Here is a 25978-nt window from a genome sequence, read left to right as displayed (position 1 = left end):
CCTTCAGTTTTCCAGCTTTTCTGCCCCTCATTAATATTCCCCCGGAGCTGCGAATTATTCTGCCTGCAGAGACGGGGGAAATTGTCAGGTGGTGTAAAACAGTGAATCTCAATGGGTTTTGAAGGATTTATTAGCACTTGCACTAACTGCTGATGCGACCTTTGCTTTCCATAGCACTCTCTCAAGGTAAGGTACAAACTACTGGCAAATAAGGGAAGGAGGGCACAGCCTCAAATGACTGATGTGAGAAAGAAACTTGGAAATTTTGCATCTGATTTGCATATACCAGTCACACCCCTTGTCTGGGTATGTAAATTCCTCAGAATTTAAGATTGTGGAAGCTAAGGGGAGGGGAAAAAAAGCACAAAACACATTAACTTTCTTTCCTCTCCCGTTTACTTAATGAAGAAAAAATTTAAATCCTTAAACAGATGGTCTGTATAGAATTAACGTGCACTGTTATTCACTTGAACCATGGAAATGATACCACATCTGGCCTGACATTAATTTATATGGTTTTTGAGCCTGTGCATTTCCATCAGCATCTGCTTTAGTTTGGGAAAATGACCTGATAAAACCCTAATGGTACCTTTGGTGATCCAGACAGGAATAGATTTTCCACTAGCTGGTAGTTGCTGGTGTATTTATTTAGGTGTAGTTATTTAGGTAGTAGCTGAGGTGTTTCATTTAATCAGAAACCTTTGAGGAGTTCATAGACCAAAGACCTTTAGTCCTGTGTAAGATACATTTCTGTGTATGAAGAGAGGGCTCTGAGCAGGCATCTGTGGGTTATGCTAGGCTATGGCTACCTTGGAGTGTTGCCCTTTTATTCCTGTTTCCTCTCTTTCTGACATGAAGTGATGGGAACTGCTTGGATAACTTCCTTTTCCTACCACTTTCCAGTCTACAGATGAAAATATGAAACATCAAGGCTTACAATCCCTTTATTATTCCAAAGATATGGGGACAGGCAAACAGTCTCTCAACAACTGAGGCAGAAAATAGCACTAACTATTTAAATCATATGAATATGTATTGTTATGTATAACAAAATATATTTACTCCTTCAATAGATGGTTATATTTAGTTACAGTTGTTATAGCATTATTCCAATTCCACCACGTTGATGGAGATTTATATTTCTAATTTAAATAATTAATAATTAAAATAATTAATATGTTTTAAGACAAAGGCAAAATTATTTTCTACTTTCTGAATCCTATTTTTATTTAGGAGCCTTACATCTAAATGGTCTGAGGCAGGTTGTATATCTGGGTAAATTCCCATATACTTATTTTATTTTATTTTATTTGCACATGTTTTTGGGACCTAGTAGAATTTATAAATATATGTCATGGATAATATGTTCCTATAAACTTAGCAAGAATTAAAAACTGAAGTTAAGTTATAAGCTTGCATATTCCAGAGCTGGTGGGACCAGGACTGGACACTGTGGCAAGGTCAGTGAAGAGCATGAGCATCAGTCCCCTGCACCTGCAGTGACAAAATCTGTCAGGGACAGCCCCCACATGGCAATAAAACATCCCTGTAGTGACTGACAGCTTCTTGAACCACCCAACTGGGCTATGTGGAATTGTTTTGTGTGTTTCCATGTTAATTCCTTTAAACCTGAGAAAGTGAAGTTTAGTGTCTCTTGAATTTTGAGAAGGAGAGCAAATGCAGCTCTCAGAGCTTGTGAAAAGCACAGCTGGGAGGATTTGATGCTGAATAATCATGTTTTATAAATGTTCACTGTCATTACTCCTTTTCAATCCTTAAAATTCATAACCTTGTTTTCTAAATCACACTTGTTTTTAGCTGATGCTTGGATGTCTTAGCCTGTTTTATGATGGCAGACAGTAACCAGTGAAAAACAAGATTCCTCCATATTTTCAATGTGACACAAGAGTCTCTTTTGGCATGGGTTTAATTTTCTCCAAATGAACTTAAAACTCAAATTGTCATCCCTAAATCCAAGTTAGCAGTGTTACTTCCCAGACCCTGGAGCCCTGGGTGCTGAAGGGAGCCTTTTCACAGCTGTGTAGGGACAGGGGTGCCTCAGCACCAATGTAGAGGGTAATCCACTTTTTCTAGAAGAGCTCAATTAGCTCTTACAGAGGAAAAACTCTGTGAAAAGTCTTTTGGGCAGCAAATAGTTTTGAGCTGCCCCTGATGGCACCTGCTGGTAGCACAGTGCCTGGGAATGCCAGTGATGAGCCAGGATGTGTGATTCAGACATCTCTTGTGTGAGATGCCATGTAAGCATTCAAAGTCATTTCAGTCTGGTTACAATGAATGAAAACCCAAATATATCTGTCAGGGTGTGGGGATGATGCCTTGTGCAGGCTGACCTAGACCAGAGGTTAGACAGAGTTAAAGAATAAAGTAGGGATTAATTAGAGGGCCTCAATGGATGCACCTTGGGCAGCACAGGAGCCCAGCCAGGGCTGCACCCCAGATGAACCAAAATGGTCACAAAATGCACAACTGGGCACAGGGTCTCTCACTTGGATCAGTTCTGCTCCATTTGCCTGTTGCAGTTAATTGTCCAATTCCAGCTTTAGCCCATGCAGTCCCATCCTTCTTGTTTTCCTCTCTTCATTCCTCCATTGTTTGTGCTCTTAGGCCTGAGATTTGGATCATTTGTCCTTGGTCCCCAGCTAGACAAGGAATTGTTTTGTCTCTCTACTCTGTGAAGAGAGCTTACCGTCCTTAATATGAAGCTCAGAACTACACAGTAAAGCAGTTCAGACTCTGAAAAATATAAAAGCTAAAACCTGAGGCATCAGGGACCGAGCCTGCAGGGCTGGGGATGCCAGGGGATCCTGCCAGAACACACCCAGCAGCCACTGCATGGAAAGCATAGAGTCAAGCAGGATGAAGCAAATAGGATGATGTGATAAATCTGACACGGTCCAAACATTCTTTTCCTGAGATGTTCCAATCAAAGTAAAGCATCACAACACACAGCCCTGTCCTTTTTCAAGGTTTAATTGTTTTTTGTTTTTGAAATGTGAGTTTTTGTTGCAGTTCTGCTGTCTGCTCCTGGAGAGCAGGGAACGGAAAAATGCCTGAGATTTTTTTTTATGTGAACAAAACTCAAACTCTGTTTTAATAATAAAACTTAGCAGAATTCTGCTGAAGTATAAGGAGCCCCACAATCTCTGTTAAAGACTAATACAGATCAATCAAAAGTGTTTACATGAGAACAAGGTGTGGTGGATGCTCTGTGGGCTGGAGAAGGTTTCCTACAGTGACAGGGTGGGAGAGTTGGGTTGTTCAGCCTGGAGAAGAGAAGGCTCCAGGGAGACCTTACTGGGACATGACAGGACTTAAGAGGACTTTTAAAAAAGAAAAAGTGTCCAAGGCCAGGTTGGACAGGGCATGGAGCAACCTGGGCTAGCGGAAAGTCTGCCCATGGCATGGAGAGAACTGGGCAAAATTCATAAGTTCCTTTCTACCCAAACCAGTCTATAATTCTGTCATAATGAAATACAAAGAACCTAAAAATTATATTTTTTAGTCTTTTCCAGAGATTTTCTGCAGCTTTAAGTCCTTGTTTCTTTGCCCTTACAATTGAATATACTTTCAATGGAAAGATGGTTGACCTTGCAAAAGCCACTTTAATCTAAACGAACTACCTCAGACTTCTGGAAAAGGGGAAAACATGGAGAGAAATCTCCTAGGAAAATTTTGTACTTAATCTGTGCAGCCTGAACTGGTTGCTGGCACAATATTCACTCTCTGAGTTGTGCTGTTATCTTCTCTGATACCACAGAACCATGGAATGGTCTGGGTTGGAAGCATCCTTGGACTGGGTTGCTCCAAGCCCCATCCAACCTGGCCTTGGGCATTTCCAGGGATCCAGGGGCAGCCACAGCTTCTCTGGGCACCCTGTGCGAGGGCCTGCCCACCCTCACAGGGAACAATTCCTTCCTAAAATCCGTTCTAAACCCTGTCTTTGCAGCTCCACAAACAGCTGCACAAAGCCCACCACCCTTGGCTGCAACCTCAGCCAACTCCATTGCTTTTGATCCCAGAAACATCTTTCCTCCTGGCTGGAGTCACATGGCAAGTTGTGACAAATCAGGTTTTATTGCATGGGTTTCATTGCATATTGAATGCCAGCAAAGCTGGAACCCAGAGCAGGTTCTGATGGCAGATTTCTCTCAGGGGACAGGTCATTAGAGTTTACTGTGTTTTCCCAGTTCCCTCCTCACAGCACTTGCGAACCTTTGTCCACATATTACAGCAGAAAGATTAAATAATTGGGTGGGGAAATCCTGGTACTTAAGGAGGCTGTGCTAATTTCTAGTTCTTTGGAGCTTCAGGCAATTAATCCCTGCATTGATGACTTCATGCACAAAATAATGACCCATTAGGAAACTGTAGGAGGAGAAGCATAAATGTAGTGGTGGAACAGCCACCTGTCCCTCCCAGGACAAGAGGAATATTCTAGACACGCCCTGCAGGTCTAATTAGATAAAAAGCTCCTGTATAATGCAAGTTTTTCTGTGTAAAGTCTGAAGGGTTTGTCTGTCCTCTGAATTTCTGAGAGACTGGGAAACACATAATGTACATTGGGGAGCAAGGAGCGTGCTTGTGTTAACCAAAGACCAATTTTGTGAGTCAGAATTGGCCAGCAGAGGTGATGTCCTGCACACAGGCACAAGTTCCTCACTTAGCATTGCTCACCACCAAGATTAGCTCCCTTTGAAGATGATGTCATGTTTTCATCCCAGTTTTTTATCCTACAGCTATTACTTTTTGGCACATAATCCCATCTGAAGTTGGCATCCTCTGCACGGGCATGGTGCCACTGCAGCAGATGGGTGAGCAGTGAAAGTAGCACAAGTGGCAAGTCAGACCTTAGCAGGGTAACTTCCTTTCCAGGAACTAGGAAAAGGCACTCAGTGGAGCTGTTCAGAACCTAAAATCCAGGTATAATGACATTATTAATCAATTGTTGAGCTAAATGCTGAAGGATGCAGGTTACCAAACACACGCTCTGAGAGTGAGGAAATTTATTACTGTCAAATTTATTTTGGACATAAATTGCACAGAAGAAAATACTGGGTCCAGAAATTACTTTTCCAATTTGTTTTGTGATGTAAAGAGTTTTGCCTAAACACTTTAATAAATGAATGAATTATTGCTTAGCCTGAAACATAGAAGAATATATCCATGAACTAGATAATAAACATGGAAAATTTGACAGTATCAGTAGGTGTGTTGTGAAAATGTTTTTAAGAACTCAGTAAAGCAAGTCAGATTTTTGGGTTTCAATAATCTTACAGAAATTAAAATTTCTGAATTCAACAGTATTTATCTGCGTCTCTACAAAGAGATAGGAAGTGAGAAATCCACAACACAAGAAGCCAAAGCATCTATTTTTTTTTGGAAAAACACCAACTTTCTGAAACCTCCACATTTTTCAGTTAGAAAAATTTCGTTCAAGGCAACTGTTCTATCAGATTTCAGGCACTGCCGAATTGATTAGAAAGCACATGGTTGCTCATAACAAGGTGTAACAAGGTGCCTTTCTTCTAAAATCAGCGATGAGAGAAGAAAACAAGCAAACATCCCAAGTATTACAGTGTTTACATTTTCTTTTAAGCCAACACAGAACACTACAGAATGACTGTACTAAGTGACCTTGGAAATAAACATATTTTGTATGTTCTTCAAGTTGAATGTTTACAAAATCTCTCCTTACTGTTGCTCATTGCTGATGCCTGCTGGGGCTTCTCTCTCCCTGCCCAGGAGAGGAGTCGCTCACAATTTTTGTGGACAAACGGAAGCTGAGCAAGAGGTCAGAAGGGAGCGACCCCAGTGCCAACAGCTCTGTGGTGACCTTGGAGACTCTGCACCAGCTGGCAGCCTCCTACTTCATCGACAGGGACAGCACCCTGCGCCGGCTGCACCACATCCAGATCGCCTCCACCGCCATCAAGGTAGGGACAGTGGCACCAAGATGGTTTCTGAAAAATAAATCCTCTCTGCCCCTGATTTTCTCTTGGGAAGCTGAGAGGCCTCAGAAAAGAATGAAAACAATATTATCTGATTGCTCGGGAATGTGGTCTGAAGGTTGTTTACCAACAGGTGCATCTTTGATTGGTTCCATGTGAGTTGTTTTTAATTAATGACCAATCACAGCCAACCGTGTCAGACTGAGGAGTCAGTCACGTGCTTTCATTATCATTCTTGTTTAGCCTTCTGATGTATCCTTTCTCTTTCTTTAGTATAGTTTTAGTATAGCATTTCTTTCAATATAATATCATAAAATAATAAATCAGCTTTCTGAGAACATGGAGTCAAATTCTCATCTCTCACCTCGTCCTGGGGACCCTCACAAACACCACCACAGGACAGCTCCAGGGCACACCTCCAGGGGAGATCTCAGCTTCACCAGCTCCTCAGGAAGTGTGATTTGATTGGTTTTATTCTTTTTTTTGCCCAAATCAAAGAATTCGATTTATAAGGGAGGTGCTAGCATGGCAGAAGGTCTAAAGATGCACTAGAGATATTAGTGATGAATAATTGGTACAGAAGTGTTTATGGAAGTGTTTGGTGATTGGGACAACCTCACGAACATGTGTAATCAGTAACTCCATTTACAGACAGATTTATATTTCTCATACATCTTTCTTTTTCTTCTTTTTTGAAAAAAATATTTATTTATTTATTTATTTATTTATTTATTTATTTATTTTAAAATTTATTTTAGATATAGTTATTGTGCTTGTATTTTTTTTTTATGACCTTTGGAACAGTTTGGAGGTCTTGGCTCTACAGTTTCATCATTTTCCGTTAGGATGGAGTTTTAGCACAGTTTGTCAGTCAAAGCACCCTCTGTGCTTACTGCTGCAGCTCTCTCCTAGCACTGGAGGATTTTTGGCCAAGATCAGTGTCCCAGGTAGGACACAAATCAACAATGTCCTCCTGAGGAGATCTCTAGTCTTATGTTACTCATTTGAAGTATGAAGTCTCTCCCAGTTTATTTCCAGATTTGAAGATCAAACAAAATTGTAACTTGCAGTTGAATGTGCAGTAATTATGAAGCTCTTGATGCAAGATGTGATTCAGGAGCCTTTCTGCTCATTGAATCTTTCCACTGGTAACCAAGATCTTCATTAAACACACCTGAAACTAGATATAATTCCCAACTGCCTTAGCTGTTACTCAAGCAAATATAAATTTACTTCCTTGGAAGTGCCTTTACTGGGAGAAGGATACAACCAGAATTTGTGGCTCCAGGGCACAAGTTCAGTTTGGCTGCTGGTCCCTGGAGGATATTCCCAAAGTCCCATCCATACTGGAAGGGTGCCATGGCAGCTCAGCCCAGCCCAGCTCAGGGCTGGCCATCTGCTGGCGCCAGAGTTGGGCTGAGAGTGCAGCAGAACAAATCCAGGGTTTGGTGGAAGCTGCCCATCTCATCACCTGGTCTTGGAGGAAGGACTGGATTGGGAGCTTGTGGCAAGATGGGTCTGGAGTCTTCTCCCAGGCAGCTACAGATGGACAAGGGGAAATGGCCTCAGGTTGTTCCAGGGTAGGTTCAGGATGGATTTTAGGAACATTGCCTTCCCTTAAAGCATGGTGAGGCATTGGAAGGGGCTCTCCAGGGTAAAGGTGGAGTCCCCATCCTTGGAGGTGTTCAAGAAGTGAGTGGATGAGATGTGGATTAATTGACAGATTGGTTTGAAGGTTGATGTTCTTGGAGGTCTTTTCAACCTTAACGGTTGAATTGTCTGATCCTTGCTGCAGACCATGGTATCTCCCATCCCTCAGATGTGACTTACCTTTATAACCTGATTTTATTATGTAGATGTACAGCAACCCTTAAAACCAGGCTCCCTCCACATGCAAAAATTCCTTCTATGTGAAGATAATTGGTGACTGCAACCAGTGGTAACTCAAGTGACAGAACACAGAAATGTAGACACAAAACACTGCCTGAAAGAAACCTGCCCTTTCTGGCCGCTGAAATATTTTTAAGAAAATTTGCGTCACAATGCAAAATTCAACCCTGCCCAGCTACAATTTACAGAGTAACCCTCTGCAAGATTTCTACAACAACTACAAATGAAAGATTTATCTCCAGACTCCTGCTGAGGTGGATGCAAACCAAGTGTTAGTCCACCAGCAGATCTGATTTGGTTAATTGGCAGCAGGAGCCTCCAGGAAATGGTTCTCACATCAGATGCACCAGTGCTGATAAATGAAACCCTGGCTTCTCCCACCGCTTTCATTGAGAGGCTGGGAACATTTGCATGACAAATTTCTACTGTCAGAACACTTAATTGAACAAAAAACCTGTTCCTGTTGAAATGCAGGAGCACAAAAACAGCCAAGGAAGGTTTTTTTTTTTTTTTTGTTCTATATGCACAGGTTTTTGAAAGACTGCTGTTTTTAAATTGGGAAACCATCAAGTAAAGTTTTAGATCCAGGGTGTAAGCAGCACATTCTTCAATCACATATATGCTGACACCTGAGTTAGAGTACTTTCCCTACAGCTGCTGGACCAGATCTCTGTCCCAGCCTAAGGGTTGGCTTGGGAGAAGTGACATCCTGAAGGACCTGGGGACCAGGGTGATGATCAGAGCCTCTTCTCCTGTGCTGCTGCAGAGAGAAGTAACCCCAGTGCTTGTTGCACCACAGATTCCTGAGCAGCTTTTAAAATCCCAGTGTCACCAAAACTGTGGGGAAAAAAACCCTCTGCAACATCACTTTTAGTGTTAGAGAATTAAGGCATTACTTTGGTCTGGAAAGGATGTTGTTCTGGCCAGAATGTGGAACAGAAATAATTTCATCCACGTGTGGCAGAGTAAATAATTCCATCACACATGGCTCTTTACTAAACTTCTCCCATACTTATGCAGACAAAACCCAGAGAAATTCATTGGTTTGCCATTTACTGGTCCCAAATTACACAGTTTTCAATATTTGGGTTCCTGTGGGTATTGATCCCTTCACCTTCAATGCTAATTAGATCCTCGTGCTGCTCCCAGGCTGTAGATGTAAAATCATCAGGACTTGCCCAGGAAACAGTGTCTTTTGAAAAGAAACTGTAATTCCTTTCCGCTGGGCAAAGACAAACAAGCATCTGGACCTAAGTTGGTTAAAAATGTTAAAATTATATAATTTCCAACACCAGCACTTCCTCTTTCTGGCGTGGTCACCACAGCTCTGCTCAAAACCTTCCTCTTTTGGATGGATTTATCCAAAGGAGCCCAAGGAAAGGTCTCACAGCTTGGCATAACTCCCTTTTACCAGCATCAAAGAAATCCAAGATAAAGGTACTGCAACAGGTTGAGAAATCCCTAAAGTTCTGAATATTAGAAGTTCTCCCAGCAATCATTTTTGATTGCTGACTAGTTAGCAACAACAACAGCAACAACAACAAAAAAAAAATCATGTTCAGGACCTAGTTTGTATTTGATACTGTCATTTTTTATTCTTTTTGGGTGGCTTTTTCATATGCAGTATTCTAGACTCTACCATACTAACAACAGTTGTTTATATTTTAGGATGAGCGAGTGGAGAGTATCAAAAATGTTTCATATAACTCATGGTCTTACTAGCAAGAACATAACTACCCTGTTTGGAATGTATATCTGAATAAACCAACCAAACAAAAATATGATATGGAACAGAAAAAGCTTAAAACACAAATCAGAAGCCCTGACATTTGCAGTTAAATCAGAGCACTCTGGTGCACAAATGAAATCTGCCACTCAAGTTCCTGGAATTTGGGGCTTCTAAATGAACAGGAATAATTTGCTTTGCTATTTGACTTATTGTTTGTCACATTTCCTGTGACAATGGGCAGTCTGAAACTGCAGCAGGAGTTAGAAAAAAATAGCACAACTGTTTGCACAACTACATGTTTTCTGATTCTAGTGCTCAGAGACTGCTCTCTTGATGGCTGGGACACCTCTAAAATATTATTTGAGAAGAGAGATTACAAACACAATTTATTTTCTCTAAAACCACACAACCCCCCACAAACAAAGCCAATATGTGATCCTTCTTTTTTCCTCCAGACTGGTATAAGCATCCCTTTTCAGGTTAGACCACATCACTCTCACACCTCTTTTTCCCCCCTATTTCTATGAAAAAAAAGCATATGTTCTCCTAAAAAAAGAGATAATTTGTATCCACATGTGATGTATCTTCTAAACAAACGACTACATTAATTCTGTGTCCTTTCTTGTAATTTTTTTTGTTTCTCCTGCTGCCCGTGACATAATTATCCTTAGAAGTAGGATTGAGTCTGGTGCTGATGTAGGCTTTGCATTAATCATGCAGACAATCCATTGAATATTCCACATTAAAAGAGTTAACATTGTCCCATGGCAACGTTTTCTGACTGGAAATCAAAATGTCCATGGGAAGAGCCCATAGCTCGTATCAATATTTCATATATTTCAAAGTCCCTGACACATAGATTCTTTCAGTATGACTTTAGCACATGCATTTCAGTGCAAGTGCTAAGGCTCATGTGCTAAATCAACAGTTTGGAGCCTCCAGGGCCTCTCTGGAAGCTCACCAGGTGCCTGAGGGCTGTGTCTCATTTGCATAACATTTACATGAACATACAGCCTGTTGTGTTTGAAATATGACACGTCCAACATCACTTCCTTGGCACGCTCATTTTGGAGGCATTTTTCTACCAAAACCTCCCTTCAGCTGCACGGATGGCTGTTGGTTCTCCTTATTAACAACCTATTAGGGTGATGGGGCTCTTGTCTAATAAAACCCTGCCCAGCTGTGGGAGCAGAATGCAAATCAAGGCAGCAGAATGCAGATGATAAAGGCAGCAGAATACAGATAAAGGGGTTGTTTTACAGATGATAAAGGCAGCATTTTTCCCCGTGTCCTGTCACTGCCTGCTGACAGAATGACCCTGCTGATCTGGCCCGGGTGGTGTGGCCACGTTCCTACCAGCACATTAGAGATTTTTGTGGTTGTGGGTGGGTGGCAGAGACCTGTGCCACCCACATCTGGATTTCTGTACATCTGGATTTCACCCTGCTTCCTGGGCCCCAGCTGACCCCTATTCCAGTTTGACCCCTATTCCAGTTTGCTACAAGCTGTAATTCCAGCACTGTCTCTAACAAACTTCTGCAAGGAGTCCAAACAGTTATGCAGAACCTAAACATAAAAGCTTAAAGACATTAAAGCACAAAAACCACCTTGGCTGCACGGTAAATTAAATATTACTGAATAGTCTCAGTGCATTCTGCAAAATTATAAACACAGTTATGTTAGAGCATTGCCATTAATGAAGTGAAGCTGTTCCATAGGTGTCTCTTGGAGGATATTGTCTCCCATCCCAGAATACACCTCCTTCTGTGGGAGCTGGGCCAGGTGAGTACAGCAGAGGTGTTATTGTAGAGTCCAAACAGTTCTGGGACAGCCACAGTGCAACAAAGGAACAGGAGGCAACAGAAGAACAGATGCATAAATTGAATTTTCCACCAGCTATTTACAGCTATTTACAGCCCATTTATTCCATCTGAGTGAGAAAGAATAAACATCCTTGAGAACGTGCCCTGTAATTCCAATTAAATTTTATTGTGCAATTTGCTTTTTACTTTCCCCAAACCACTTTTTTTTTACTTTGCTATGAGAGATTTAAGCATTTGGTTTTATCTGAGAAGTTTAGATTACAAAGAACAGGGCTCTGTTGTGGTGGTAACTATCTCTGATTATCTATAATTAACCCGTGAATGACTCATGGTGGGCTGTTAGAGAGGAAACTTAAGTGTAATGAAATTAATTTCTCCGCCAAAACTCAGACTGAAATACAGACTTTTTTTTTCTGTTTTCTTTTTTTTTTTGTCTGAAAAAGCTTGCTTGGTTCAATTTTTTTTTCCTTTATACCTCCTATTTGCATCTGTTTTTCAGCGAATTCAAGTAATTGCCGTGATTGAAAGCAGAAATGCTGAAATACTATACAGCCTTTAGCTTTTGTCAGATTTCTGGCAAATTCTAAATCTCAACAGGTTGCACAGTTTTGTATAAACAGCCAATTTTTGGGAAGCTTTTGAAATCCAGTTCTCGAACCCTTTTTGCCCTCATTTTATCCATTCAGTTTGTGGGTAGAATTTAAGACTATACAGCTGTCAAACCTTGTAAAGAACTGAACACTGGGAAAAAACATTTGCCCAGCAACAGCTCTAAAGTATAAAATCACAGTTGGAAACATTGTTTTGGAAAGTCCTGTGACAGCAGGTTTTTATTGATTTCATTAAAGAAATGAAATATAAATTTCACCAGACACTCATTAGAGATGTGTCTTAGTGTCTTGGTTTGAAAAGACAGGTGTCTGCTAAGGAAGGCAGGAGCCTCCCCTGAAATGGAAAATGTACACTCAGTCCCTTCAAATTATTATAATTTTGAAATTAAAGGGCTCTCAGGAAAAGATATGGGAGTAGGAATAACACTTCTGTACTAGGAAAATTAAAAATACAAATGAATAGTACAAACCAACACTGCCAGAGTCAGACCATGCCCTGCCCCCTGTGTGTCAGGGTGGTGTCCCAGCCCCATCCCATGGGGGCTCAGCCCTCCTGCAGTGCCAGCTGTGGCTCTGCTGCAGCAGGATCCTGCACAAGGGGGGAGTTTTCCTCTGCAGCTCCAGGGCTGCTGCAGATGGGCCTGGGCTCCCTCTGGCAATGCAGGGCAGCAGAAAGCTGCTCCTCTGGGAATGCAGGGGGCAAAGGCTGCTGGGGTGTCCCAAAGCTCAGATTGGATCCAGGTAGGAATGCTTGGCTCCTTCCCTGGGTGGAGCATCTCCCCATGGGATGGTGGGATTTGATCAGCCATGCAGGGACACTCACTGGCCATGGACAGAAGATAATTAATAATTAATGGCCCATGGACAGAAGATATTTCCTGAGGGAGGATTGGCTGTGAAGGAGATAAAGAAACCTGCCCAATAAACAGAGGAGAACCGCCCCACCTCTAAAAGATGGGAATTGAATACACACCCTCATTTCTAATCGAAGACCCTGAGCAGCCTCCAGTAGCAGCTGCACTCTGTTACCTTTGCAGCAGAGTGTGCAGAGAAGTCACGAGCACAAGGAGTTACAGCATCTCCAGCTCGTTGGCAATGCAGCATGAGATGCTTTCAGAACAATAAAATAGCACATAATAGAGATGCTTGGATAAGCATTTTGGAAAGATTTTGGGTAACTATTCTCCACTTAGTAAAAAAACCCCAAACAACAGAATAGGATAGAATAGATTACATGATAGAACAAAACAAAGTGAAAGGCTCTTCTATTAGTTATGAGTTTAGTCAAGAGAGGAGAGTATAAAAACTGAAGGAGATGAAGACTGCCAAAGCCTGAACAAGCTATAAATATACATATGTAAAGGAGAAACCTTAACAGCACTGACACAACACTTGCCATCACAGTTGTCAAAAACCTATAAACAATTCACACTACAGTTCCTTAAATGTTCCATACTCTCTCTCTTTTTTATCCCCTTAAAAAACTGAAACTAAAGTAAATAAACCCAGAAGATGGAGAAGGGTTTTAGTATTGAGAGCTCCACAGTGAACATATTGAACAGTGCAGTTAGACAGAGCATTCCAGCAGGAATTTTGAGGTTTGTACAGATTTCAATTTAATCTTTATTCTGTCTGGCTTGTGTATGGGTTGGGAAACTTCAGCACTCTGCCTGTCCTACACCCTCTAATTGGCAGCTACTGCTTGCCAGCAGGTCAGAGAATGTCAAGCAAGGACTATAAAATTCACAGAACATTTCCCTGCCTCTGAGCTCTCAGAAATAGGAGAGAGCATGTATCAACAGCTTGTACGAGCACAGAGGTCAGATTAGGAAGAATATCTCAGACCAATAGAGACTCTGCATCAGAACAAATCAGCTTAGAGAATAATAAAAGGCTGTGGAAAGTTTTCAGTTTTCACATTATTTTTCCGAGAGATTTTTTTGGCCATAATACATTTCTGCATGTTTTGTTATTATGGTTTATGATTCAATCTGCAATCATCCCCTTTGATCTATTCATTTAGTGTGAAAAATTACCCCTTGTGTGGGAATCCTTCACAGCTAACTGGCACTGAGAGTTATATCATTGCTGTCTTTTGCACTTCACTGTTATTTTTACCTTGTAAACCTTCTCACAGAGCTCCAGCAGAATTTGCATGTCTGACAGCAAAACTATAATTTAATCTCTTACAAGATAATGCACATAACGCCTCTACATGCTGAAGCAGAGAAGGGTTTAAGAAAGGTTTCATTATTCATCCAGGAGACTTTCTACACTATGGAGTGATCATTATTTTCAGATCTTTAATGCCTGAAAGGTTGGAAGCTGCTCTGCAGGCTTTGTAGCAGAATCCAGTGAGCAAAATAAAAAAAAATGATTCTAATTTTTCATGGCGAGGTTCTGACCTTATCCAAGGAATAAACATCAGTGAGTCAAGGAAGTTGCTGCTCATTCATGTTGGTATCACTGAGATCAGGGTTTTCACAAACCAGCCTCAACTACCATCTTCCCATTTATCAAACTGTGTTCATAATCTCTCCTGGATAGCCAAATTTAACCCTTTAATTCCCAGGGAATAGCTACTGCATTTCATGGGCTTTGGGTACTCTTCCTTTGAATTTTATTGAAAGTAACATGAAAAAAAAAAATAAAAAGGCCCTTTTTTGTCATGGTTATAATGGTTCATATTTTCCAACATTTATAATAATTCCAGCAAGTGGAGGATATGGATGTCTCCCAAATAATACGTAAATTTACAAGGAAACTTAATTTTATCTTCTCCAAGTGTATCTAGAGCCTGGCAAATGAAGAATCATTCCATGTTTTCTCTTCAACTTTTCATGAAATCTTCAATGTGTAAAATTGGGTGATGTGCAAAATTAGGTGATGATAAAACCGTGATGATAATAGAGAAAATGGCTTGAAGATTACTATTGAAATATTTTTCCTGTCATGTATTAGTCTACTTAAGTAGAGTTTGCTCTTAGTCCAATTCCCTGTGTGAAACACAACATTCACAAGAATACTGAGCTCATAATAAAATAAATAGCCCATGTTCCTTCAGGCATAAAAAATAAAATGTGTTGGTCTGCTTTTCTTACTCTGGTATTGGTTTACACTGGGGAAGATCTGTCCTTCCTTGATATCCCAAACTGACAAGTCTGTAGTGTGTGTGCCCTGAGAGTTCTACCCTGATACCACTGTGCAATGGCTTAGAAATAATTTTGCATACCTACAAGATAAACATGTTGATAGCAAAAGGGCATAAAGGAACTATACAGTGGCATATATGATTTTAATCCAGATATTTACATGTGTAGGACCTTTAATTGAGAAAAGAACTCTTGTCAAAGGGTTTTTCACCTACAATATTGTGAAAGGATCTGGATATCCAGGAATGTCCCACCTCACATGGTTATCTGCATAGAAACAAACTAAAACCTGCAGGTGGTGGAGTTGCTTTCAATTCTGAGCAGAGCTAAGTCCTTTCACTTCCCCAGGGCTCTACAGTCCTGATAATAACTGCTGCTTTCTTTTCATAGGGTTCCTCTTTTCCCTTCTGAACTTCCCTCCTTCCTTAGATTCTTGTGCTCATAGGAACTCTGGCTCTCTCTTTTTCTGATTTTTTGATGGAAGAAATGCACCTGCCCTTATGATACATCATTCTTTGCTCTTGCCATTGGCTCATTTATGTGAGGACAAGAAAAGAATGAATAAAACTCTTTGGATATGATCCTATATTCTATATTCTAAATATTTTTTCCTACCCATAGTAGGACACATTCATGTATGTTTTAATGAACAGGTCTTGGTATTTGATAGGTCTTTCTGTTCCCATGAATCAGGATGATGTGAAGGATTTTCCAGCTGGGCTCAGCAGTCAGTCTGGGTAACATTACCCTCAGAGCCTAATTCTAAGAGCAGCTTTCTGTACATTAAAATATCTCTTCTAGTTTTGTTCATGAAATAACAATATTGAGAGTCACTGGGTTCCCTGACAGAACTTTCCATATGAATGAAACAGCCATATGAAATGAAGTTTAAACCTTCAGTATTAAGTTGCTTTTTTTCTCTAACACAAATTTAGCACAGCTTAATTCCATTTAGCTTGAACAACTGATAGGTATTTAATGATTAAATTATAGATCAGTTGTAGCTGCCTGGTCTGTAGTAGGTCTGCAAAGATGCAGGAAAACACTCTAAAAACCAAGTTGCATAAAAGCAAGAGTTCAGCAAAACTCTAAATTGAGAGTTGGCCATACCAATGAGACAGAAAGGGCAAATGTGCTACAATCATTTACCAGAGGGAATAAATGGGTGGGAAGTAATGAGGATATAACCTAAAAATAAATCCCTGCACACATCTCTGTGAGCCAGGCAGACACCCCTGTTATGGACACTAATGTGATTCCTTGTGAGAGCTTGGGATGACAACCCCAGGAGGGGGAGTTTGATGGCAAAATAAAATGGACATGAGAAATGTCCTGCTGCAGATGTGACTGCCAGGGAGGGGCAGGGTGTGCTGAGCTGGAGTGCCATGGGCAGCACAAATAACTCCGGAGTTTCTGGGCAGCAAATCTAACACCTGGAAACAGCTTAAATTAGTGAATTGTCAGAGATGTTGCTGAGAAGAATATTGCAGGCAAGTTTTAGAATTGCACAGAAATGTATAATCAAAGGTAAAATTCTCTAGATTCTCTCTATGGAAAATTAAATTCTTAATTAACCTGCCCTTATAATTTTGATTTTTAAGCTTCAAGACTTTAAATGCTTTTCATGTTCTTTTTAGGACCTAATGTTAACCCATCACATTTTTTTCTTTGGCACAACTTTGAGGTTTTTTTTAAATTTTATTTTTCTCTTAAAAATAGGACACAAAGGATTTTAAAAACTGATCACATTAAAGGTATAATGTTGCCAAATGATCCAAAGATAATTTTTATATTTGCCAAGAGGATCTTTATATTTACCAAGAGGATCTTTTTCCTGACACATCAAAAAGAAAAGGAACATTTTAACTTTTAATCCTGATTTAGGAAGGACTATATCTTTTAGTCATACTTTCCCAACATAAAAAAAAAATCCATTCACCTGCAGTATTATTATGACAATATCTGTGACTTTTATAAATAGGGGTTAATAATATCTGTGAGTTTTATAAAAAGGCAGATCATTCTGTCTTCTTGAAACTAATGGGGACACAGTGAAAAATCCCAGTGGTCTCAGCAGTGCCTGATGGAGCTGGCCCATGCAGATACAACCCCTGTACCCAAAACTCTTGAGAAGTCCTTGCATGGGATTTTGCAGTTGGGTTAAATGTAATAGTACATTTAACCTGTACAGCATGAGCCCCCAAAATTTTTTGGAGCTTTTTGTCCCTTATATAATAATGCAATTATGTTTGGAAAAGGATGTAAAGCTGGGAAATGGGTTTTTCTTAAGGAGGCATCTTTGCTTTTGCTTTCTGCAGATACCTTGAGATTTTTATGGACTTGAAATATTATTTTAATTTGTATCTGTGCTGTTCTCTCTGTTTCTAATTTTAGCTTTTAAAGCAAATATATAGATTTCATTTGCTGTTTGTTGCTCAGCTGTCTCTTTAGGCAATAAAAGCTGAGAAAAAAATGATATTAGTGTTAATTTAAGTAAGATATGGGCAAGCAGAAGTAGCTAAATGGAGACTGAAACAAAATCCTCTGTTTTTTATTAAATTTTTGCTAACTCTATTATTTCTCTGTAAGAGAACTTCATTGTCATCTCTTCAAGATTAATTAAAAGAGATAACCTGTTCTTTTGCAGATAAAGCCTGTCCTTATTCTCTGTATGAGGCTGATGCACCTTAGATTTCTAAAAGTGCAGGAAATAAAGGCTCTGGCAGGGCTGCCCTGCCTGGTTTTCCAGCAGCCTCATTTCCTGCAAACTTCCCTGTTGCAATCCAGAAGGCTGCACGGGAATGTGGCGCCTGACAGGCAGTGGATTGAAAATGTCCTTGAAAAGGGAAAATCGTGGCTGTGATGCCAGAGCTGTCAGTGCTGCCCGACTTATTCCAGTATTGTGGATTCTCCTGGAGCTCACAGACAATATATTGCTCCCTGAGATAGTGGGGAATAGACTTGAGCAGAAAGGGGATTGTTCCCTATCAGACAGACCTGAACAGCCTTAAAAAATCATAGCATTTTTTCAGCAGCTGCAACAGAGCAGAATTCAAATAGTGTGAGCTCATTTCCAGTTCCTGAAATTTTCTGGTTTCTGAGGTATTTAATGCTTTATGTAAGGAGAATGCCTTTCAATTTCCTTGTTATTTTAAGGTAACAATCTGGTTCACAGTAAATTCCTGGGAGTGTAGAAACAAAGCAGTGCAGAATTGAAGGATTAGACTGATCTCTTGGGGAGCTTTAATGCTGCATTCAGTAAAATTCAAAGTCATCTCCTTGCCCAGAAACTTGAAAGAAGTCCCTATTTCCCTTTTAATGAAGTTAATGGAAATTTTGCAATTATCCCTTTTGCAGAAAGATCAAGTTTACTGTTCCTCTTCCATTTTACAGATGACAGAAAAATAGGATGGGAGTCTTTCCAGGTCTCCTGAGTTAGGGGGCTCTTCAAATTAGAGTGTCAGCCCTATGCTGCTAGAAAATCTGTTCAAAATATGTCATGCCTTTGAGGTATTGTTTTAGATTCCTGGCAATTATAAAAATCATGTTGAAAACATAAATCCAGCCTCTGACATTGTGAATGCTTCTGGTTTGTCTGCACCTCCTTCAGAAATGTTCATCTAGCCCCTAGCTGAGAAGTATCAGTGCTTGGAACACTCAGAAAATTTGATTTATTTTAATTGCACACTCATTAGCAGGAGTTTTTTAATATGTTCAATGACAAAAATAGGGCAGTGGAGCAGCAACTATTGTGTGGAAAAGAGAAGTGCTGGAATAAAGGTGCTTTTGTGAAAAACTGTCAAGCCTGGGGGAAAAGAAAGAAAAGAGTTGGCAGGAGATGCACCTCTAAAGAGAAAGTACATTTAGTGCCTGTTTATTTGATCAACTCTTTTTTAAGGTGAAAAGAACATTGACTGCAGGATGGGCAGGGACTACAGGGGGTGGGAGCATGGGCTGAAGGTGAGGTTGGTAGGAGGGCGATGGAATCAGGACCATCATGGTTGGAAAAGACCTTGAAGATCACCAGGTACAGTCATCCTGTTATTCAGGAGAATCCAAATTTCTCCCCATTCCAGACTTCTGTCCCATCTTCTGTCAACACAGCCACTCAGAACAGACCTGTCTCCCTCATGCAGATATGAGGAGTTTGCTCTAAATCCTTATTTGAATGTTTGAAGCATTAAAGAGGTTTGTGTGAATGTAAGCACACCTGCCTATTCTGCAGTGACCAGCATTGCCTTTGTGCTGGCTCAGTTCTCATCCTCAGAAGCCAAAGCCATTTTTAAGGAGTCCTGCTGAAGAGGACAGTGCTTTATGCAAGGCACACACCACCTCTGCATGGGCACTTCGTTAGGAATATTAGCTACCTGTGCTTAAAAGGACTCACCAGGAGCAAAATCTCTGCAGAAATGTATTTTCCTTTTATTAGGAAAGTCTTCTGTTGGCTTAATTATCATGGAGAAAAAAAAGCAGGCTGTTTCCCAGGGAAATACTACCCACTGATATCACAAGAATTCAGCCCTGCTTAAGTGCTAGGAGGTATGTTCTCAGTGAACTCATAATCGGGTCATTATCACCATGGTTATGAGATTTAACTGACTGAAAACTGTAGGCATTTGTCTCATTAATGCCAAATGTTAGAGTTTATTTCTGGGAACTGAAAACTCTGCTGCCCAGGGACACCTGTTCTGTGATAATCTCTGAAAACAAGGCACTGGAGAACATCCTGCCTGCTTCATGTCAGGTGATTTCACAGGTGGTTTTTACTGGTTCTTAGGGGGTTTTGATTATTGAATAACTTTGTTCTGTCGTGCTTTGCTTTGTGAGTTAATGTTCTTTGTGGGTTGCAGGTCATGCAAAACAAACATTGGTTCTGGTGCTCTTTGCACAGTATTAGTCACTTCTGAACCATGCTACATCCCAGCATAATCTGAATTTCTATTTTATTACCTGTCCCTCTCCTCTTTTTGGTCTTTTTTTCATACACATTCTGACAGAACAGTTTTCAGCTGTGATCTTGGGACTGAGCATAGTCACACTTGTCTGCTTGGAAGATAATTAAAGGCGTGCCATTGCCTTTCCAATTTCATTTCTATTGTTGCTGAAACAAAAATGTAAAATCATCAGTAACACTTGGCTCAAATTAGAATTAATGTATTTTTATCCTTTCAAAATTTTTTTTCTTCTTCTCTAGTCTGTCTTTTTATCACCAAAGTTACCCCAAAAGGTCCAAGGCTAGGTTGGATGGAGCTTGGATTAACTCAGTCTAGTGGAAATGTCCCTGTGGTCGGGGTTGGAACTTGATATTCTTTAAAGCCCCTTCCAACCCAAGCCAGTCTGTACCTGTATAATTTAGGAAAATCAAATCCTTTCATCTGGTCTGAAAATTTGATAGAAATTTGAAGCTTTCATTAATAAATAATTCAGAATTTTTTCTCATTTGCAATCTTTGTGGAGTAGGATTTGTGTATACAAAACCATATGTAACTGCATGGCTCTGACCTCTGACTAGAAGTGTCATCCATCAAAAGGTGAAGGTTGGGTGATTTTTATGTTCTTTAGCATTTCTTTTTTACATACTGAGACTATTCATTTTGAATTTCTTGTTGCAATGTATTTTCTATGCAGAAGATAAGAGTACCAGAGCAAAGCAGCTGACAGAGGGTGTGACGGGACCTGGAAAAGTAAAAGGATGAATAATATAAATGTATAGATTGGAATAAAAAATGAACATTTAGAAAAGGTCCTTATTTATTGATGTATTTATAGAGCATTGTCTATTATTATTATTATTAATTTTAATTGCTTCACTGCCATAATTGTCTGTAATTCATATCAAAACTGCTCTATATAATTTTCTTCTGAATCAATGTACTTATAAATGTTATCACACAAAACAGTGGCAGTCTCTACCCATGTCTGGCATAATTCAGATAAGAGTGAAGAAATATGAACAAAAAGGGGCACAATAACTACAAAGCTACTTACCACCCTTCCTTATTTTGTGATTTCAGGGGGCATAAAAGAGTAATAGGAATGGATAGGAATTGCAATATTTGCTTTATAGTTTATACATTCCATATAACTTTATGAAGCTGCATTGCCTTATAGAGAAATGCTTGAAAGCCATAATAATATTGTGCAAACGAAAACAACATTAAAATAAATGGATCTTTAAATAAAGAATTGCACAGGTGAATGATGAGCATAATATGTCAGAGTAAGGATAAAATTCATTGCAACACTTACCTGCCATTCTTTTTGTCTTCTGGCTATTTAATCTAGGTAACACTATTTTTTATTGTATAAAGAGATTAGGATTCTACTTATGAACTGGAGGTACTTCCAAGAAAAAAAATCATATTTTAGAATGGAATTTTAGACTACTTGTTGGCAGAGGACTGAAGAATCAAACACCAATTTTCATTCCAGCCATGTCCAATCCAAATCTCATTCCCCTGCTGGAGTCTTTGTGCTGATTCAGGATGATTAAGCAAAAACCATGGCAAATCTGCTGCTGTCATAAATATTAAAGATTGCCAAACGTGCAGAGAGGGCACAGCCTGGCTTGGGCCCTTTTCCTCATGCATCTTGAGCTCTGCTCAAGGTTTGGTGTGGGCCAGTTCTGTGTCCTTTCCATGGGCTGTCCACCCTCAAAGTGATGGAAAGGTGCCAGGAGCTTGGAAGGACAGGAAATCTCATATGTTCTTTGCAAAAGGGCAAGAAGAATGTGAAATCTCAGAAGAGCATCAACTCAGAAGATTTCAAGGACATCACAGCCCAGCTGCAGCCACCCACAGGCTGTGGGTGAGCTAGAGAACCGTCAGCAACATGAAAAATCAGGGTTTATATCAGAAAACCTTCATATTCCCATCAAATCAGACTGTTCAAATTTCCATCTCCCTTCTGTTTTTTACAATTCACATTGGTTCTCTGTTTGCATGGCTGGCACTTGCTCAGTTCACGTCCACATTTTTGAAATTTGCTCCCTCACCCTGTAATTTAGGCTGATTCTCCAGGAGATACAGAGCTGAATATGATACGTGAAGTAACAGAATAGCAGTGGTTGTATTCAAAGCTGGGACAGGTACAAAATAAGGGTAAATCTGGCCACAGTTTCTGAAACAAGCAAAGGAAGAGAAGTAGGAAATTCCAGGAGAGTGGCTGAGAACGGTTTGGGAGCTGCATGACAGAGGGATTGGTTGTACTTCTGATTTTAGAAAGAAATTGTTTACACTTTAGAATTATATATAATATTCCAGGAAGCATATAAATGACTAACTTTTTTTTTTTTCAATTTATTTAAATGTGTTTACTCACCAAGTTGCACCAGGGACAGACATTTAGGTTGGATATTAGGAAAAATTTTTTCACTGAAAGGATGGCCAGTGACTGATACAGGTTGCTCCCAGGAGAGTGGTGGAAGTACCATTCCTAGAAGTGTTCAAAAACCATGATGTAGTGCTTAGGACATGGGTTAATGTTTGGACTTGAAGGTCTCAAAAGGCTTTTCCAACCCTAATGATTCAATGATATAAATAACTGCTCTCTCCCAAATAAAAACCTTCACTATTAAGCCAGAGCTCTGCTTGTGGAGGTCCTGGTTTGATAAATTTGCTGTATTTTGGTTCTTTGGCCATGGATTTGGTGATTACAACAGACAGAATATTCAGAATTTTGTGCCTAAACTTACCTTAGGCCCTTCCCTTATGAAAAAAAAAAACATCTCACCACTACCACCATTATAAAACAGCTCATAAAGGGCTTTTAATTCCAAATCCTGATCTTCTTCACTGGAAAAGTCAGAGCTTTTTCAATGACTTCTAACAGGACTTGTCATGTGCACAACTTTCAAGAGGGGAAAATGAGAGTCTTCCTTTTTATAAACTTAGTATTTATATTTCATTTTATTATTATTATATTTTTTATGTTCATTATATGTATTTTATATAATATATTGTAGAAATAATTATATATCTTATTGTATTTTATATAATTATAAATATACTTGATTACATATAATAATTACTAATATACTATATTAGTAATTATAGTTATAATCAAAAATACATAATAATTATAATTAAGAAGATATAAATAGATATTATACAATATATTATAATAATAAACTTTTAATATATTTATAGAAAATCTATTTTTATATTTATATGTTTATTATATTTATTATTATTTTGTTTATCATTACTTTATTTATTATTTTATTGTATAAACTAAGTATTTAGCAAACTCATTGTAATTCCCACAGCTATGGAAAAGAAATTGTCTTTAGACTGTTGGTGTGGCATTACACCACTCTAGCATTATACTACTGTAGTATTTGTGTAGTATTGTGATGGTGAGGTGTTTGTAAGGATTCTCTGTGGTACAAACAGCATTCCCTGCTGCTAAAACATTTGCACTCACCCTTTTGGCAATTAAATTTTTATTTATTAATTATGCTTATTCACATATTCTTAATTATGTCACCATAATGAAGTCTGATGTGCTTTTCTGGCTGAAATAGGGGGAAACTTTATGAAACAATCCTCTGAACTGCTCAGTCTGCTTTGGATATTTCAGTGAGTGCTTCTCCCTTCCCACCAGGTGACAGAGACACGGACGGGTCCCCTCGGCTGCAGTAACTATGACAACCTAGATTCTGTCAGCTCTGTTCTGGTTCAGAGTCCTGAAAATAAGATTCAGTTGCAAGGTATGTAGGTGCAATTTCATTAATTTGTTTTTGGAATGGGGTGACATTTATCACGCTATTTGGTTTTTTTTTCTTTCTTCCACCTCATAAAAGGTCATTTTACTAATTTTTTTGTGTGTTTCTGTGCAATGAGTGCATTGCAGCCAAAGTGAAGGAAATGTCAGTACCTCGTGGTGCCTTTGAAATGGAAACAATTTCTGCACCCATCAGAAAATAATTTGAATAGCCCTGTTAACATTTTGCATCCCTGTTTAGCATCCACTGGCACACCTCTTTAACAGCCTGAATTCCCAGAGATTCCACCAAGCTGGGGATGACATTTGGTGTGCTCAGCCTGCTTTGCACATGCTGAGCAGTAGCTGACACCCCCTGCACTTGTTGCACCAAAATTGATGGAGTCACCAGAAAAACAGGATATACATTTTCAAATACTCTAAATCAGGGAATTAAAAAAATCTTGGGAATTAAAAAAAAAAAAAAAATCTTGTAAGGTTAAAATCCCACTCATTAGGAAAATAGTAATAATTGTGTATAAATAAAAATGAAAAATACAAAGAAGCAGAAAGAGGAAGCAAAAGGAAGAAGAGAGTCATCATTTCTAAATAATTTTTTTTTTTTCAAAGTTCCAGCAGAAGCATTTCCTGACCTGCATATTAAGACATAAGAATTCTTGAAAAATCCCCCTTATGGTATTAGGCCATTAATAATTTTTTTTTCAGTAACAAAAATAAAGCATGAGCAAATTATGACTGTGAAAACACCCACTAAATCCTCTTTAATGTGTGTATTTGTGCACGCCTCTATGCCATGAGAGAGCCATACAATTCTTAATTTGCAGTTGAAAGTAGATATATTTGTATATACATATACATATATCTGTGGTTGTAGATATATATAATTGTTTCCAAGATTAAAAGTTTTCTATATGAGTGTGTAAATCACTTGGACAAAGAGTGTGAGGTGGTTGGTGATATTAAGAGCAGTTCTCAGGGGTGATGATCCCTGTGGTCCCTTCAGTCTCAGGATAGTCCATGATTCTATGACTCTTCCTTAAAATATCAATATGTGTTTTCTCCCTTTCCTTTCTTCCCAGAATGAGGTAAATCCATTAAAAAATAAAATTATTTTCCAGAGAGAATTTTTTTTCACAAAAAACTTGTCATTTCCACTGGGATGCCATGAATATTTCCAGAAAACATAATTTTTGATGGTTTCCAGCATATTCATGATGTTTTTCTGTTAAAATCTGGAAAATAATCTTGGCATCTCTCAGACTGTGGAGAAATGTATTATCAGAAGTGTGTAAACTCTTTAATGGAAGAATTGAGCTGGGCTTTTTATTCCTTTCACATCCTCTATGGTTGAAAAAATGAATGGTTTTTCACAAGAGAGTAGCAGAGTTTTCCAAATTTTGACAGGAGACAGAAGGAAGCACAGCCAGACCAGGTTTCAGCATATGAAAAGGTTCTGAAATTCCTGTTATAGCTGTAGTTTTGTATATACTTAAAAATAAGGAATAAATCTCTGTGAAATCATCCAAGTGCCTGTGGAGAAAAAACTTATATCACCAAATACTAAGTTCATATGATGAGAAATTACTTGGAACACATGTTGCAGGAGTTTTTTGAGACCCCGCAGGAGCTGGACTTTGCACCCTTTCCATGCTAAAACTGAAGCAGATTTAAGAATTAATTTTCTTACTCAAGGTTTTGCAGCCCTACCCTTCATATCCAATTGACTGTCCCACAGCAATTTGCTACCAATGCTAGAAAAGTAATCAGCCAAATTTTATTTTTCAAAGATTTCAACCAATGCAATTTTGCCCTTCCTTCTTAGTTTGCCCCTCCAGAATCACAGGACATAATGAGTTGTTTAGACAAGCTACATCTTGTTGTGCCAAAAGAAGCATGCAAAACAAGCCCAATTTTGGATGGAAATGTTTACACCTCTTTTCCTGATTATGCTGTCTCTTCACTCTGTCTCTCAGGACTGCTTTCCCTTCATCAGCATTTTCAGAATCTGCATTATTGCTGGCACCAGGATTATAATTCAGCTGTGTGATTTCCTGCTGCAAGGCTCTGGCTGCTGTTCACT

The 25978-nt window shown here is 39.3% G+C and overlaps 1 protein-coding gene across 3 annotated transcripts in view; it reads left to right on the top strand.

The window, feature by feature from the left end:
- The window catches only part of LOC102065228 (BMP/retinoic acid-inducible neural-specific protein 3), a 195412-nt gene that overhangs the window by 110937 nt on the left and 58497 nt on the right, over positions 1-25978 (top strand). For all 3 annotated transcript variants that reach the window (XM_005490194.4, XM_074546303.1, XM_005490195.4), the window contains 2 exons: positions 5764-5954; positions 23779-23884. In XM_005490194.4, coding sequence (XP_005490251.2) covers positions 5764-5954; positions 23779-23884 — 297 coding nt within the window. The remainder of the gene's footprint in view (positions 1-5763; positions 5955-23778; positions 23885-25978) is intronic.

Source organism: Zonotrichia albicollis, chromosome 8 (assembly GCF_047830755.1).
Source record: "Zonotrichia albicollis isolate bZonAlb1 chromosome 8, bZonAlb1.hap1, whole genome shotgun sequence".
Lineage (NCBI taxonomy): Eukaryota > Metazoa > Chordata > Aves > Passeriformes > Passerellidae > Zonotrichia > Zonotrichia albicollis.
This window is presented reverse-complemented; position numbering and strand designations above follow the sequence as displayed.